Raw genomic sequence first — 17,231 nt, forward strand, 5'->3', positions numbered from 1 at the left:
CCGGCCAGTGGAGGGATGGGGGGCTCCAGCAGCCGCTGAACCCAGACAAACTGGACCAGGGGCCGAGGCGGAAGTAGTGGTCTCTGCCCACCCTCGGGTGACTTCGGTTGGATTTACTCCGCGCCAACATGCCGTTCGCCAAGCGAGTCGTGGAGCCCCAGTTTCTGTGCAGGTACCAGGTCCCGAACGAGGAGGCTGTGCTCTTCGAGGACCTGGTCTCCGTCAGTCATGTGGCTCTATCCCGGACCTTGCGGCAGCTGTCGGACTTGGCCAAACACGCCTGCTCCATATTCCAGGAGCTGGAGAGCGACCTGGCCTCCACCAGCCTGCGGGTCAGGGGGCTGCAGAGGAAGATCGGCCGGCTGGAGCAGACCTGCTCCGAGCTGGACCCCAAACAGGAGGCCGTGCGTGAGTACTCCCTCTCCTTCACTTATTCTTACTTTTATTCTTACTTATGGTCTGCTCCCTGCTGGGGCTGCATGCACGCGCACAAGCTGCTCTCTGCAAGGAGACGGAACCAGGGAAGCGCACGAGGAGACATCCTCAGGAAACTTTGCGTCTCGGAGTTTTCAGTCCGCAACAAAAGTGACGCAGATTCAAAATGAAGTTACTACAGAGAGCGTTACCGTGCTAACTTTAAAACGGCTAACTTAGAGGTAAGGAAAAGTGGGAGTAAAATCCTGGTTCAGCGCTGACAGGGCAGCAGCATGTGTATGGAGACATTTGATACAGAGTTGAGCTGTGATGTTTATTTTCACGCTTTCTGTAGACATACGGTCAAACACCCGCTGGTGTCATCTCGTCCCACGCTGAGGGGCGTGTGACAGTGAGGCTGTGCGCACCTATTACACCGCTACGACTTGCCCTTCTGAAGCCACAGCAGCTTTATGCAGCTACAATAACTGAATTAATTGACATTTGTACTTATGAAAACACCAATATATTTTGTCCTGCTATCAATCCAACATTCAGAGGATATGTTAGGGTTCGCAGTTGCAGGGTAATTCATGGCTCATTGAGATCCATGATACAAGGCCCACGATAATGATAATGTCACGATATAGCGATCATGTGATAATCAATATATTACAAAATAATCCTTAAACATGATGTCTGTCATAATACTTCATGATTTCTGTCAGACTTAAGCTGATTAAAAAATGCCCTCAAAAGCGTGAAGTGTAGGATTTGTGTATTTGTGTTGATAAATTAAAGTTACTACAGAATGGATGGGAACGTTAGCATGTTAGCTTAAGAACAGCTAGCTTAAATTTAGGGTAAATTCATTGTTGAGCTGTACAAGGGTACCGGAATTTTAAGGTAGAAATTTCCAATTGACTATTTAATGATAGTTGTCATTTTGTCTTTCATGCTTTTTCTATACATGCCGTCAAACACCCGCTGTTGTCATCTCTTCATACACTGAGGGGCGTGTGACACTGAGGCCATTCACAGCTATTACACTGCTACGTCTCATTATAAACAGAATTTCTCAATCAAAGTCAGCTATGGAGCTACATTAACTGTATTAATGTTTCACACTTTTTATCGATATACGATACGTGGTTCAAGATAACGATAATATTACAATTTTACATCCTGGTATTAGTCTAACTGAAGGAGAATGCAAAATGCCCCTTTGAGAGGTGAGGTGCAGTATTTTAGTATTTATTCACTGCAATTTGGTGTTTCTACAGAAACATGATCATGCTAGCTCAAAAGCAGCTAACTTTAAAGTTTTATTCGCTGCAATTTGGCGGCAGTTTGACAGAGTTTGACACAAACTGAGATTTACAGAAAGTTCTCATCTTAGTCCCTCTTTTGTTTACACACTGTAACTTGTCAATGTTTACATGTGCGTATGGACAATCATCAATAATTATATCTCATAAGTAATGATGACATATTGCTTTATATACCACTCCCATACACATATATATATATATATACGCTAATATAGCCCAGCATGAGTTGAAAGCTGGATGCCTCTGCAGTATCTAAACTTCTGTAATACGATGCTCTGCTGTCCTCTCACAGTTGTCTATCTGCATATTGAACTTTGCTTGGCCACAAGTTAGAATTCATTACCCTGATAACACAGCATGGGGCTCTTTTAATCTCTGCCCCCCACCACACCACACCATCCTCCCACCCCTCCTCAGTGTGTGTGTGTGTGTGTGTGTGTGTGTGTGTGTGTGTGTGTGTGTGTGTGTGTGTGTGTGTGTGTGTGTGTGTGTGTGTGTGTGTGTGTGTGTGTGTGTGCCTTGTTTTCATGAAGAACTTAGGAAACCTGTGCATCCCCTCCCATCCTAAAATATCCATCCCCACAGCAGTTTCTTCCGCTTGGACATACCCCGGTGGATTGACCCCGCTTGAACTTATAGGTTGAGCAAGTCCTTGCATGTTACCCAGATCTCGCTTCCTGTTATCTGTGAATGGGGCGAATTCTCGGCCTTGAAGGCATTTATCTTCCGCCTGCCACAACGAAAACACAGACCCCCCACCCCCACCTCACCGACCCCTCTTAAACCTGATTCAAACCTTGAGATGACTTGCTTTGCCGGCCTGTGTTGCATCTTGTGAGGTGTGTCACAATAAGTCGCTCAGTTGTTGAGTGTGTCTGTTCTGTGTCATCCCTGGTCAAGGGTTATCTTGATATTGTTAGCCAGAAGTCAACTGGACCTGCTGCTTCGTGTGAATCACTGTTTATTCCTTGTTATAAGGGCTTGCTGTGTAAACAAGATTAAATTGACCTGCCTTCCCAAGCAATTCATGGATGGAGACAAGAATTTAAATGAATGAAAATATTTGTAATGCTACATGTTATATGCAGGTTTATTGCGTGCCTGGTTACCAGATAACCCCTTTTGCCTGGAAAAGCCTAATTACTCTTAATTGTGCTTTTCATGTTAATGGTGTCAGGGGCAGCCTTAAATAACAACCCCCCCACACTCATCTGAATGACAATTAGTGTAAATGGGGCAGTTCAAGGCACGAAGAGTTTTGTGGGTGGGGGTGGGTTTTTATGATGTCACTGTGTCTTGTACATAGGACAAGCTGGTGGATACACAGCTATCAATATTGAATTATGCAGAATCAGACACTTACCTAGGATTAGGTATTGCATGGCCTATCCCATGGTAGTCACCTGTTTGTTTGGGCAGAGTTGGTGCTTCAGCCAACCACCGCTTACATCAGAGTGGTATGTTGTTGCTGTCTTCCAATCCCCTCTATGCTAATACTAGTATGCAGGGGCATATTTTTGAATGCTGGGTGAGATGATGACACATTTAGGTCAAATAACAGGCTTTAATGGAAGTGAAGTGTCTCTTTTTATTTTTGGTTGATCCCATAATCAGACTACTATTCTCTATCAACAGCAGCAGCTATAAAAGTGCTGTGCTTACAGTATTCTAGCAAGTATATATATAGAAGTGATGGCCATACTGGTCAAGATTGATTGGCACGGTTAGTTATACAGTAGAATCCAATTAAACAATGAAAAGTTTCTTTTTTTACACAAACAGTACACACCTAAAATAATTCACTAATGACGAAAAAAATACTCTTTCTCTCTGCCGCCTATCCTCAGACACACACACACACACACACACACACACACACACAACCAGGCGCCTGGCATGTATCCCTCAGCCCAGTGTTTGGACAGCTCTCCTGTGACACCCCATCAGTGTCTGCTTTGGACGCGATCAGAGCTCTAGAGCCAGGCCCGGGCTCTGCAGAGCAGTCCCACGTTAGAGCACTCCGCCGGGTTTTAAGTTACACTGGCTCAGTGCTGAGGGGGGAGATGTAGTATTTGCGGCGGCAAGTGGCCCTCTGGCTTTTCTGGTCCAAGAGCACAATCCTGGCAAGTTTTACGACATTCCTTGTACAGACCGAATAGAAAGCAGTGGTCTCACGGTCCCACAGATTAAAGCGGAGAAAATGTTTAAACACAGTAGCACGCAATACAGTGGGGCTGCCTCAACTCTCTGGTAATCTCTAATACTTTTTCTTCATGGATACATGACCAGAATCTTCTCTAGTTTTGTAAATTGTGTGCAGAGTCTCTCACGACAATCTTGTGACTCCAGAGTTGGATAAGATGGGTTATGTGTTGTAGTATTACAGCAAAGCAAATCCTAGTAAAGCTGTAGTTCATTGACCAACGGCTTTGAAAAATAAAACATGGCGGTAGTTTTTATTTGACACCATTACATAATATTGGGATGATTATGTGCCTCGAATATAACATATAATACAACACAGCAAATGACCCCACATGTAGGCCAGACAGGATTTATATCTTATCTTTTAGATAAGGGAAGTCATATTGTTGCTCAAGGAAATTGCATTGACTAACATTTCTATAAAATTTCCTATTTCCTTGATCCATTAAATTGATTCTTTAATTACCCAGCTGAATTACACTTACTGGTTTGACATGTCTGGCATGTTATGTAACATTTAAGAACTGATCAGACAGAGGCATACAGCAGTTACAGATAATCTCTACTGTGCCTAAAGGTGCTTTAGGCTTTCCACTGGACTGCTTTTCCGCTTGCTTAAACAACAATTGAAGTAAGTTTGAGCACCATGTATATTTTCTCTGCAGTCACGGTCCTGTCTGTCTGCTGATTTCACTCCAGAGCCGCTCTTCCACATCAGCGCGGTGACGTCCGTGCAGCTCTGTGAGCCTCGATGGTCTGGAAAGAAAGTTTCTGCGGTGTACAGTCACACATCATCCAGTCTATTCCCACTAAAGCAGCTCAGGCCAGGACACCACATTAGTCCAGCCTTTACTGGAACACCACTAAATGAGGCTACAACGACGAGTCAGTGCACACTACAGCCGAGGTCAATATCAGTCAGTGTTGGAATTCACTGTGGAGATTTGGATGCTGTAGTTATAGTTTGTCAGTGAATGAGATAACATTTCATGAGCATACTTCTCCTCAGTGACCCTTAAGTGGCTGAGTTAAATATATAGCAAGTGGTGTGATAAGATGTGGCAAAATATTAATGACTCTAGGCCCGAACTATTTTGAGAGGACAAAGATCTTGAATTATTCACCTGAAAGACAATAAATAAATAACTAAGTGCATCCTGAATCACGTTTCACAGCAGGATCAAGAGCCCCTGCCTCTCTTCTCCTTCATTATCAGAACCGTGAGCATATTTCAGCAGGTCCAGACAACCTGCTGTTGATATAGTACCCCTGCTAATTATAGAGCAGATTTCAAAGACTTGCTCACTCATTCCTGCACCAACCCCCCTCTTCCCCACTCTTCCCAGACAGGCACAGAGAATGCCTAGACAGCCTTGATGCTGTGGCTGGTTGTTTTCATGTAACTGTCTTTCAGCTGATGTCATTTATTGTATCTTTGCTCAGGACTACCCTCAGCTCTGACTTTTGGGTCTGAGGTATGAAATAAGAATCAACTTTAAACAAACCCATAGCTTAAATTCAGAATTCTCCAGTGTAACTTGATAAATTGGCATAAACACATAATCGTCAGCATATTGTTTTATATATGTATGATTTGACATTGAAATGCGAAATGTGGCCCTTGTAGCAAGTTAAACTGAAGGTTTCCCTTTCACCCGGCTCTATTAACCGTGTGTGCGTCTCAGCACCTCACCTCGCGTTGGATTTCCTGGCCTGTGATTTAAGTGGTTTTATGTTGAACTGCCTTGTCAACTCAAGAATTCCAAAACACCAGTGACCACGAAAACCACAGACCTCGCTCGCACTTCTGTGACCTTGCACCCCCAACACGTGCTCGCTGAATTAGCACAGTCGGCTGGTGTGATTAGGAGAGAATGGGGGGAGAAACTGGAGGCTGCATTTGTTTATGAAAGGAGACGTTTTGTTAAAATTAAGGTTTTCATTGCTCTACTTGAGGGAAATGTGCGAGCCATTACACTTTACATTCCTGTGGTGGGATCCTCAAAGAGAGCAAGTGCCCCTGAGTATGGGGGTCTACGATCTCAACTTAAATCCATCTACTGTTTGTCTCTGTATGTTAAGGTATGCAGAGCAACGTTTGTGTTTAGTGTGTGAAAGATTGCAGCTTTTTTAATGCTGTGAAAGTTAAGCTGTAGTTTGTTGTTGGTGAGAGGGGATTATGTTTTTTGCTGAGGAAATTTGGGGCCATGATAAGGTATCTCCTTGCCCTGAGGTGTGTTATGTGTCTCTCACACACACACAATCACTTATTGAATAACATTCCCCGGCACCCATTACTCTTTATGGAGTCCTGATTATGGCGCCGAGGCACCAGGGGGACAATTCAAGCCTGTCCTGAAGAAGAGGCGGGGGCAAAGTCATCCAGCCCCTGACCTAAAAAGCTTGCTGACCTCCCAACCCCCTCTACACACCCCCTTCAAAACACAAAAGGAAAAACACAGCCACCTCCGTCCTGCTTATCACTCAGCTTCTAAAGACATGAGCGGCCAATTAGAGTGGATTTAACGTTTGACATGATACTGAATAGCCACAGGTCAGCGGAGCGGTAAAACCCAGTCCAGGGCCAGGCATGATTAAACTGTCAGATCCAACTCTGTAACTTAAATGAACTCTTCCGTCCAGGTTGTCTCCCATGCCTGGATGTGAACTGAGCCATGAACAGTCACGTGGCTACTTCTGGATGTTTTTTTATTCCTTTACTTTCTGTGACTTGCTCAGTTTAAAATCACCGGTTAAGCTGCAGCAAAACACATTCTTTAGTTTTTTCAGGCATTGAGAGCTACACAGAAACATTGAGTCACATATAATGCCACACTGCCTGGTGTATTTTGTAGTCCCTGTGACCTGTGGCACCAGGTATTTCCCTCTCTGAAAATAGTGTGCAAGTTAAGTACTGCTTTAAATTTTGTGCACAGAATAAAGATCAGAGTGACCTCTTCTCAGGAAAGATATTCTCTGTACTTGGCTGTAACATCTGCTCAGGCGTCTGTCTGAACCCACATGTAGCTGAAAGCTGAAACTAACAGATTTTCTCCAAAGATAAAATAAATACACGTCTGACTTCACGTTAAACCAACATCACTGTAGCGTGCAGTTTACAACACCTCGCTGCATTTTTTTCCGTGGCAACCTGGAGAAATATTGACAGCACAGAGGTCAATAAAACTTATCATCGCCTGGCCTTTGTCTCACCGACTTTGTCTTGCCAGATGTGTTCCAGGCCACCTGCATTGGTCTGCTCCCCTCACACAGGCTGTTTCCATCTCCATGACTCATCTCACAGACTTAAATATTACACAATGTAATTATTCCGACAGAAAACTTTAGACTGAATCTTTGCAAGCAGAGATGATAAGAAGTCATATGAAACTCTGATGAACTCTTCCTTTCTTACTCCCTACTATCTGCAGGGTGAGATTAAAAGGAACCGAGAGATTAAGGATCTGAGACGGTGACTCTAGAAAAAGAGAGTGTTATTTTAATACTCCAATGCTATTTCAAAGACTTCTCTTTTTCCAGTGGGATGGTATACAGAAGACTGCTGTGAATAAAACTGACGTGGTATTTTAACAGGTAGGAAACACATGTGCATTTGTAGTCTACGCCATGCAGGTGTTTAGACTGGGATTTGAGTGGAATGTGAACTCTCCTTCCCTCTTCCCGGTATAGGAGCGGATCAGCAAGACTTCAAAGTTGAAAGTCTTTTCAATAATTATTCTACCATCCCATAAGAAATGAGATGAAGCACCTGCTGAATATGAGGCTCTGGATAAATGGTGTGCTCATCAGTTCAGGTTAGCACAATTTGATCTGCTTGATTTCACTTCACACTGGTGTTGAGTTTTCAAATTATTTTGTTTGGGTTGACACTGAACCCCTTAACCTCAGTGACTTTCCAGTCTCCAATCATAGTTAGGAAACCAGAACTATAAACCGCATGTCTGTCAAGGTTTGGATTTCTGTATGAAGAAGGGTGAATGGGGCAACACTAAATGTGAATCTTAGCATTTCAAATTTGGGGGCTGGTGCACAAGACCAAAAGTGTAGAGAATGGATTAAACACTGGCTTTATCTGCTCTAACTCAAGCTTAAACATTTAAAAGAAACATTATCTTTCTTGTTTTCTTTCTTCTAGTGTAATATATGTTTAAGTATTTAGCTAAATCTTGCTTCTTAAAATCTGCTCCTGAAGTTCTAGTCCGATCAATTTCCGCATCATTCTGATGTGATATTGCATGACCCCACAATGCCCCACGTTTGTTCAGTGCATGACTTACGGCTGGCCTGGCACATCCACTAACAAAGCTAGGTTAAGTGAGACTGGAGGCTAACGTCTCCAACTAGCGCTGGAAACGATCAGCCCATCAGAGCCTCACTGGGCTTTATTGGGAAGGGGACTTTAAAGAGATAAGAGTTAAAACCAAGCGTTTCAGACAGAGGCTGAAAAGAGGAGCTTCAGCAAAGGACAGTATGAGCAAAGGGATGTGGTTCCTGAACATTAGAGCATGTAAACCTTTACAAGAAATAACCTAAATTAAAATCATGAATAATATAGCTTAATATGCGATCTTTAACATATATTGCTTAATAGCTTACTTTCTTCTCCGGTAAGTCATATTTCCACCCTGTTCAAGACCAATACATCGACAGTGAAGTATTTCTGTGTGTATTTCATGGTGTAGAAACTCGCCTTGGCTGTGTTCAGAGTTTCAGCTCTTGGGAGCAGCTCTGTCTTGCACTTAATTGAAGTTGGGGAACCTTTAGATGTATCACCCGGTAAGAATCCTTCTTATAGGTTTTGCCCCGTCCATAGCAGATGGTTGTTAAATCTCACAAGTCGTTCTCTACTCTCCTCATAAGACCTCTGTCACTTCAGGGCAGACTCACTCTTCACGTTCTTATCTGCTTCCTGCTGTTTCTGCACCGTCCTGTGGTCCTTCACTTGTCACAGTTATTTACACTTTTTAAGTGCAAGTGGTGGAAGGCACCGTTGTAAGAGGCCAGTTGAGTGTTTGTGAACGAGCGTCACTGACCTGGATACACAGGTTTTCGGTGCTCTGCGTCTTGTCACTTCAGCACCTTACCACAAAGGAACTGCGTCACATTCGGAGCAAAATGTCTCTTTATCTTCCAAAGACTAGATTACACTCTACATTGGGAAAAATACCAACTCTCACAGAGTAAATCTATAACCTGTGAACAAATGGAAAATTAGTCTATCTTTAATTTCTTTCCATATTGAAGATTTCATGCAAGATGTGCATCATTTTAATGCTCCAGATAACTAGCCGAGGCACTGAGAATGACCTGAGGCCTCCACAGAGGCTTCACCGGACAGGTCAGCGTGAAAGGACTCCACCCAGCTCATTGTGCTCTGAAGCACATGTAAGTTCACCCTTCTGCTCTGGCTTTTGTTACTCCCTCCTTTATACCCCCCTCCTCTGGGATATTTCCTCTTCATCCAGATTCATCCTTTCTTCTGGCCAGTAATATCTGTGCCTGCCCGCTCCCCCAGGCATTTGATATACTTTGTTCTTCTCTTCTGACTGCAAGCATTCTCTGAGCCTCTGGGTCTCTGTTTCTAGCTCTCACTCATCTCTGTATCCCAGTTTCTTATTTTGGGATTCAGCCAGTCACGCTCCCAGCAGCCCCACTAGGGAGAGACCATCCTGCTATAGCAGCAAAAATGTGCTTGGCCATAAAAATGGATGACCTGTTCTCCATTATGTTCAGCTTTTCAGTTAGTGGCTCTCTGAATTAAACATTTACAGACCACTAATCAGCCCAGATGATGGTGCTTTGTACTGTGGGTATTTGGTTTAATATTTGATATAGTTTCTGAGTAGTAATGTATAAAACACAAATGAGCCCTTTTAATTTGTAAAGCAGGCAATGAGTTCACTGAGCTCTGTTTGCTGAACTTCACCACAGTCAGATGAGTGATGTAATGTCCCTTGGCAACAGCCTGACACAACAACAGGGTTCATTTGATTTCCCTCTAAATCCTTTCAGTTTCGTTGTGACCATTGTTCCCGATCTCATGGCACATTAAACCTCCAGAGTCCATGGTGCAGAGATCTTCCTATTAGATGGTTAATTACGAGAAACAGGAAATTCGAGCTAACAGTCAATCCATCCCACATGTTTCGAAGAAATAGATTCCTACCCTGAAAAAGATCCAGTTACCAATCCAATAGTCTACTCTCAGTACTCACTGGGGAGAGTTGGGACTTGGAGGGGACTTCCACTGACATCTGAGCACTGAAAGCTTGAATAGAATGAGACGTTGTATTGTTGCTTCTCCACAATGAAGGTGCAGAAATTGCTAAATCTTCCAACTTCACTGAATACATTATGAAATAGGTATATCATTGTATCTTTCAAAAACTTTCTGGAGCTGTCTTGAACTGCTTTCAGCCATGCACTGAAGTCCAGACATTCTACAGAATTGGAGGGTCTTTATTTGAGAATGCAAATATTCCTGCTCCGGACATTTACCGCAACCTCTAAGTAACTTTCCTTTAAAATCACTGTAAACTGTCTTGGGTGAGCCCATGTGAGAATACAGCGGGACAATTCTCAGCTAATGGGCATGTTGAATACACAAGGTGGACGCAAAACCAGAAAACTACAAATGTCTCAGGATAAAAGAGAGCTGCCCAACAATTATTTTTGTAATAAGAACATGGGATTTCCACAGCGGAATTTGTACATCTTTGCTTTAGTATTTTAGACATTTTCCAGCTGTTGTGAACATGTCGGCCCTACACAATCTCCTGCTGCGTTCTTCATATGTGAAAAGCAAACACCTGAATATGTCTGGACCCAACGGCTTGCCTGTCATAATTCTGCCTTAACAAACAGCAAACATATTTGCTACATATATTTACTACTGTACTTTAAAAGCTACATGTGCATCAGTACCTCCAGGTTCCCACACCACTGAACTTCTTGGGTGGGAAAGACTGAAAGAAAGAAAGTGAATAATATTTGGGACAAACCCAGTTTCATATCCTCCCTCACTGCTGTAGGGCCTTTGTGATGATCTGCCCAGTCTGCCTTGGCAGCGTCTCTCCATCAGGCAACAAGCCATCGTAGAATAACTTACTGCGAGGGTTTATGCTTAATTTCTACTCATACAATGTTGTTTAAATCAAATTATCTCTCTCCTCAGGTTTCCATTTTTGCTATAAAATAGAAATAATAATTTAAAGAAACTGGCAGGCTTTTAAAAATACTTTGCTGTGGTGGTAAAACTTATAATAATGAGGGAATATTGCTTGGAACAAAGTGACAAGTGGAATCTGCAATATGTGGTAGGAATAAAATTGCTTGAAAAGCTTTTTATCCGCAATTATTTTCGGTGAAGTTGTGGTCGACAGTAAAAGCCACAAATTAACAGAAAAATCCATAGTCTTAGCCAAAAAGAGCAAAGTTGACTCACATAGTGTCAATAATCCTTTTCTGCCACAAGGCAAGGTGTATACTAATGATGCCAAAGGCCATTATCAGTTGGCAACTCCCTTTTGTTTTAATGGGGATATGAATTTGGTTCCAAATAGTTTAACTGTTTCAGTTACTGCAGTTGGGAATTAGCTCTTGTTTTTACTCTGAGTCCCTGGAGAAATAGTTCCTAATGATACTTTTTTATGAAAAGTCATTTATGGGAAATGCGGAAGCTGTTGACCTCGGTTGCCTTCTGGCAGATTGCTCACATAAATTTATCTGAAGAGAGTATTCCCTCCCTCAGGCTGTATCTGAAGTGGCAGCTGTATGCAGAGCCTTGAGGAAAGTACCTGAAGGTGATGCTGTGTTGCTCCCGACTGAGCAGCCCCATCTGTTGGCTGTCAGCCCAGAGTCCACTGTGCTGTCGTTTCATTAGGACCACATACTTTCACTTAGACTCTCTCCTCTCCACGGATACTGCTAAACCGAGACCAGACAATAGGGTTTGTTTTTGTGTTTTAGTTTTCGTCATTCTCTCTCGGAAATATTTCATAAAAAGTTTTCTCCGTATTTCCAATTCACTAAAATTATAACTTGACACAAACACAGACAATTATCTTCAGTGTGAGGCCGGTTTTTTAACAAGGCCAATTTATACATCTCATAATACACATAATGAGCGACAAATTGTGCTTCCCAACCATTGAAGTTTAACAAAACACAGATGTGATTCTGAAGAAGTCAGTGAATAAAGTTTCATTTCTAGGTCTGTGGTTGTCAACCCTTCTTTCCTGGCTATTTAACAGAAAATTTGATAAACTCGTCAAACGGCCAAATCAGTCCGCAGAGGACTTTCAATCTCTCTGTGGGGGATCTGCTGCATATAGTTCACATTTGCTCACAGTCATATGACTAGAGTACTGTTTTGTTGTGGCTGTTTGTCCAACCTATAAAGCATGTTCTAAGCTTGGGAATAAGCAAATGACCCACATCCATCTGTGTTTCAGGGACATTTCAAAGCAGCCAGGGATGCATTGCATTCAAACTATGCTATAAACAGTGCTCGGTCAGATGTGTCTCTGTGTGTGGCACCAGTCATCCTGGTGCATCCTCAGTACAGTTGTATCAGTGTTTATAGGTGTCGACTTATACATGAACCATCACGGAAACATCAAGAGCCTGACCTTCTCCCTAGAGTCATCGCCAGCCAGCAAACGGAAGCTCATTGGAGGTGTGTCAGACGATCCCTCTATACACACACACACAACAGAAACACGTCTGACTGTGATGCAGACATAAAAGCACTTGGGCAAATTAAATGGAAAGCAGGGGTTTGAATGGCTGCCATGCCTAAACAGAGTGCCGTTGGGGCGAAAGGCCTGCCCTCGCAGATCTCTTTGTGCCGGCGAGCTGCATGCCAGCTGGCTGACTGCTGGGGAGTTTTGTCTGACTCATTACATCTCCATTGAGGGACACAAAGCTGGGGCGCACTCTCCCATCAGATCTTGGAGTATCCCAGCCTCCTGTCTTCAGCTTAACGTGAGGTCAATGTCACAGCCTCCATGCTGGGATGATGCCCAGCAGCTTCCGCAGCCAATCAGAAAACGAGATCATGGTCACGGGACCTGTTTGAATGATGCTGTCAGTGGGAACCCTCTGCATTCACCTAATGTCTGGACAGTTACCTTGGCAGCACGTTGTCTAAAGGAAGAAATGTCGCAGTTGAACCCCCTTCGGCGGGACCCATTGATGGCTATTGATTTGAATTCTTTCACTACATGTGTCCTCAAAGTGTGTCTGTGTTTTACTGCCCAACTGTTTGTTCACTGTCAAACAAAATGCCACCGTGGCACCAGCTTGTGACAGAAATGTCTCATTTATCATTTTGATGATGTCTATTCCTCCTTGCCATAAAGAGAATGTTTTTTTTGTTCAGCCAATGAACCCTCTTGTTAATGTGAACAGGGTGGACTCTGAGGTGGGAGAGCTTTGTTATGTGTTTTTAGAGGTGCAACAATAAAGGGAGTGGGAAGAGGTGGGTCTAATACAACTTCACTATGACAGAAGAGAATAACACATTGTAATCAAAAGCATATGTTGCATGTTCCAGGAGATCTAGGTTGAAGAGGCAGGGCTGTGATGATGGAGCAGATATGGTGTGAAAAATGACTGCAGTGTTATTTCAGGCTTTAAAACCTAATAAATACCCAACCGCCATACCGAGGCAGATTATGATGACTTAACAAAAGCAGCAACGATTCCAAACTTTTTCTTTGCTCCCACTCTTGTGTGTGTGTGTGTGTATATTCCTTTTAGAAGCAACTCGTATCAGGTTAACCCTCTATCTGAATGTGGGAACCTGTGAGACATTGCCGGAGCCATCTGTGACTCTGCAGATGGCCCGCTTGTTAAACTGGGCCACGGTAGGACCCTGCCGTCTACCCAGGACAGGACAATGGAGATTACGGGTGTCTGATCTCTTGGTTTAAACACAGTCTGAGGACAGCAGGACACCGGGAGGGGCACTCTGCCCTGATCTTTGTACTGCAGTTGTTTTATCCACATTAAGGAAATATAAGACACACAGGCTTTCGTTGGGATTAGACTTAGTCATTTACCTTGTCATTGAGAGTGAGTGAGATGTATAAAGAGCACAGGTTATCTGAGTTGAAGAGTTCAGTCTCAATTGTAGTCCTGAAGGCGTTTCTTGCTTCAAGGAAGTTGTTAGACCTTTTGTTGTGTTTGTCTTTTTATGGTGGCTTTGCGTTGAAAGCTGGGCTTAAAGAAGATCTTACTCAGGAAAATGGTAATTATTTACAGAGGCTAAATCTGGAAATCTACTGTCGCAACTTTCCTTAGTTTCTTTAGTTTTTGCCATTGCATCACATCCTGCCCTTTTCAACTCTGTGTGCTGCACACATTCCCACTCCCTATTTGGTGTTCCTTGTTATTTGATTGTTGTTGATGTTGGTGCTCAGCCAAAGAATGACCTGCATGCTCAACCTGTCGGATTGCCAGGGTGAAATGTAGTACTCTGGCAGACAAATCTGCAGAAGATACACGCTGCATTTGCAAGGAAAGGAATTAATTACCTTTATTTATGTGAACAGAGAATACACCCAGAGAAGTACAACCTCAGTCATAATCTGTAGGCCTCAAAATGTACAAGCGCTTTATGACAATAGATGTTGGGGGTATTCTTTTTTTCTGTTTGAGTAGTTCAGGTATTCAAGCAAAACAGTTATGACATATGTGCACATGTACAGGCTTATGTTTCGACCTCACATCCTGCTCCCACTCGGCAGGGGGTCTTCCAGTTGAAGGAGCACTGAACCAGATCTTATTAAGGAAGACAGTGTCGGCTGTTTAGTGAGAGTTTAAAGTAACAGGCTGAGTCAGACTTACTGGGCTGCTTTATTTAGTATGCACAGCTGATCTGCTGGGCTCTCTCAGGGTGGGAACAGAGAAGGATTTTAAGCAAGTGAGGAGAGTACAGATACAGACTTTGAAGTACGTGTTCTGTCGTTTTGTTGAAGTCTGAGTTATTGCACAACTATAACTTGACTGTCTCCTCTTCTCACAGCTTCTGTTTTGATGACCTCTGCCACGAGAATACCTAAGAAATCCGATATGTTGGGAATAATCACAGGTGAAGGTGTATCCAGGAGTGATTTAGCTCTCTGTTCAAGTTCTTGTCATGCGTGAAACACTTTGTAATTTATGAGGGAGAGAAATAGTCTCAAGAAATTGCGCTGGGGTGACTTTTGAATTAATATGATAGAGGTTCCTGCATAATTAAAAAGCTTAGATGTAATATTTCACTTCAGCTACATGTCTTAAGTTAATTTTATATGAGTTTACTGCAGTATTTTAAGGAATTGAATTGAGCCTGTGGAATGAATGAGTATTTTTGGGGGCCGATGCAGATATTGATATTTTATATTCTCGATTTCCAAAATTTTTGCCAGTTTATTGAAAACATTAGATTCCTAAGATGTCGTTATGAAACCCTTGAAATTTAATTTAGGCTTGATATTTTATTGTTTAATCATAAACTTGAATACAATTAACTTTAAATAAAATGTAAACACAAATATACGATAAAAAAAACATATTTGCACCTATCATTAAACATGAAAGCTGAGTCTGTCGGTAAAATATTCACATTATCTGATAATTATTGGCCAACCCATAAATTGGTCTCAAGACTTGAATCAAAGCTTCATTCCATTGTCAGCTGTCATTATATATCAATAAATGTATAGAAGGTTTAACTATCAAACTATTTTAAATATGTTGCAAGGTAACCAAAAATACTTTTCTTCTAATGTCGTTTGATCAAATCATTTTACACCGAATGCAAAGTCCAATCTAATTTCACACAGAACAGTTAATTCCATCTTCAGCCTGTCTCTTCCATCTCTACTTAACCCATCTCATTGCCTCTATTATGTTATAAAGTGAGATAATCACACTCCTCAACAGTAAACAATACATTTCTAATAGCAATGCACAGAGATGCATGCCTCTCCGCTGATGTCATGAGCAGTCAGTTGTGCCATAGGTACGAACTATGCTGAGTGTCTTTAAAAGGCACTGTGCAGCTGCTTCCTTGTCCCCCATCTGTGAAATGTATAAGTTCAACACAGGCCTTTGTTGCTCAGTGGTGATGGCACTGACCCTGGGTCAGGGGTTTGAATCCCACCGTGGCTGCCCATTGTGAAAATAAACACATTCATGGTATTTTAATGCAATTTAATTTAGACCAGGTGTCATCCCAGGGGCTTCATGAAAGACGCTGCGATTGGATTCAAGAGGAAACTGAGAGTGAGGTGTGAGTGAAAATGTGCAAAAGGACAAAAAGTGGTATCAACACAGCCATATGTCTGTTCTGCATGTGGGCAGAGGGAGTATCAAGCACGCAATCTGTGTTTTCATATTGGCATTTGGTTGTTTATCCCCCTGAAGGGAAAAACCCCTCAATATTTCCAGTAATTAGGCAATGGCTCGTACACATCATCCTCTGAGTCGTTGGTGCAGCCTGTAAAGTAGATTACGGTTATTTGTTAGAATTACCTTTGGCTGTTGCAGAATTTTTTTTGTCTGAGAAAACCAAAGCCGGTTGAGCATTGGTCAAACATATTTGATATCGTTGGTCTCCAGTCTACAGTTGAAACAACACTGAGGTCACGAGTAACCACTGCAAAATGAAAACATATGGTTTGTTTAGTAAGTTGCTGGTAACTGATTTATGAATATGGCCATTTAGCCAAATGTTGTGGCTACAGGAAGGAGGGAGGTGTCTTCTCATTCTCTGGAGGAGGTGTATCTGTGAATGCAAATGTCAGAGTGAGATGCTTCGTAGTTTCTGTGGGCTTAATCTGTTTGGCCTCCTAGTATAATGTCCGTAAAAATCCAGAGAGGTCGATGTGTGAACACAGCAAGGGATCCCCCGCTGAATTCACAGCGAGCGAGTGGGGAGGTAGATGTCATGACAGATGCAAAAGTTATAATAAAACAAAAATCGTCAGATGTGACACACGTGGAAGAGAGTTTGTGCTGATAAGAGCTGATGCTGGTTTATGTGCGTTGTCAAGAAAATCACGTGATCTCCGCAGCATGAGTAAATACGTCTCTGTCTGCTGCACCCGGCTGCTCCACCTCTCGCTTGAATAATGCAAACCATTTGTGGCTCTGTAGCCAATTCGCCGAACTTTACCCGCAGGTCATGTTTGAAAACAGCTTTAGTCTGAACTGACCAGAGTTGCCCTGGCCTAATATGGTCGTCACCATGGCAGTAGTTAACTCAGCTGT

At 42.7% G+C, this 17,231-nt stretch overlaps 1 protein-coding gene across 1 annotated transcript in view; it reads left to right on the plus strand.

The window, feature by feature from the left end:
- The window catches only part of nhsa (Nance-Horan syndrome a (congenital cataracts and dental anomalies)), a 60,795-nt gene continuing 43,564 nt past the window's right edge, over positions 1-17,231 (plus strand). Inside the window, exon 1 of the mRNA XM_053431016.1 lies at positions 1-408. Within this exon, the coding sequence (XP_053286991.1) occupies positions 129-408 (280 nt within the window). The 5' untranslated portion in view covers positions 1-128. The remainder of the gene's footprint in view (positions 409-17,231) is intronic.

The sequence above is a fragment of the Pleuronectes platessa genome, chromosome 9 (genome assembly GCF_947347685.1).
Source record: "Pleuronectes platessa chromosome 9, fPlePla1.1, whole genome shotgun sequence".
NCBI classification, from domain to species: domain Eukaryota; kingdom Metazoa; phylum Chordata; class Actinopteri; order Pleuronectiformes; family Pleuronectidae; genus Pleuronectes; species Pleuronectes platessa.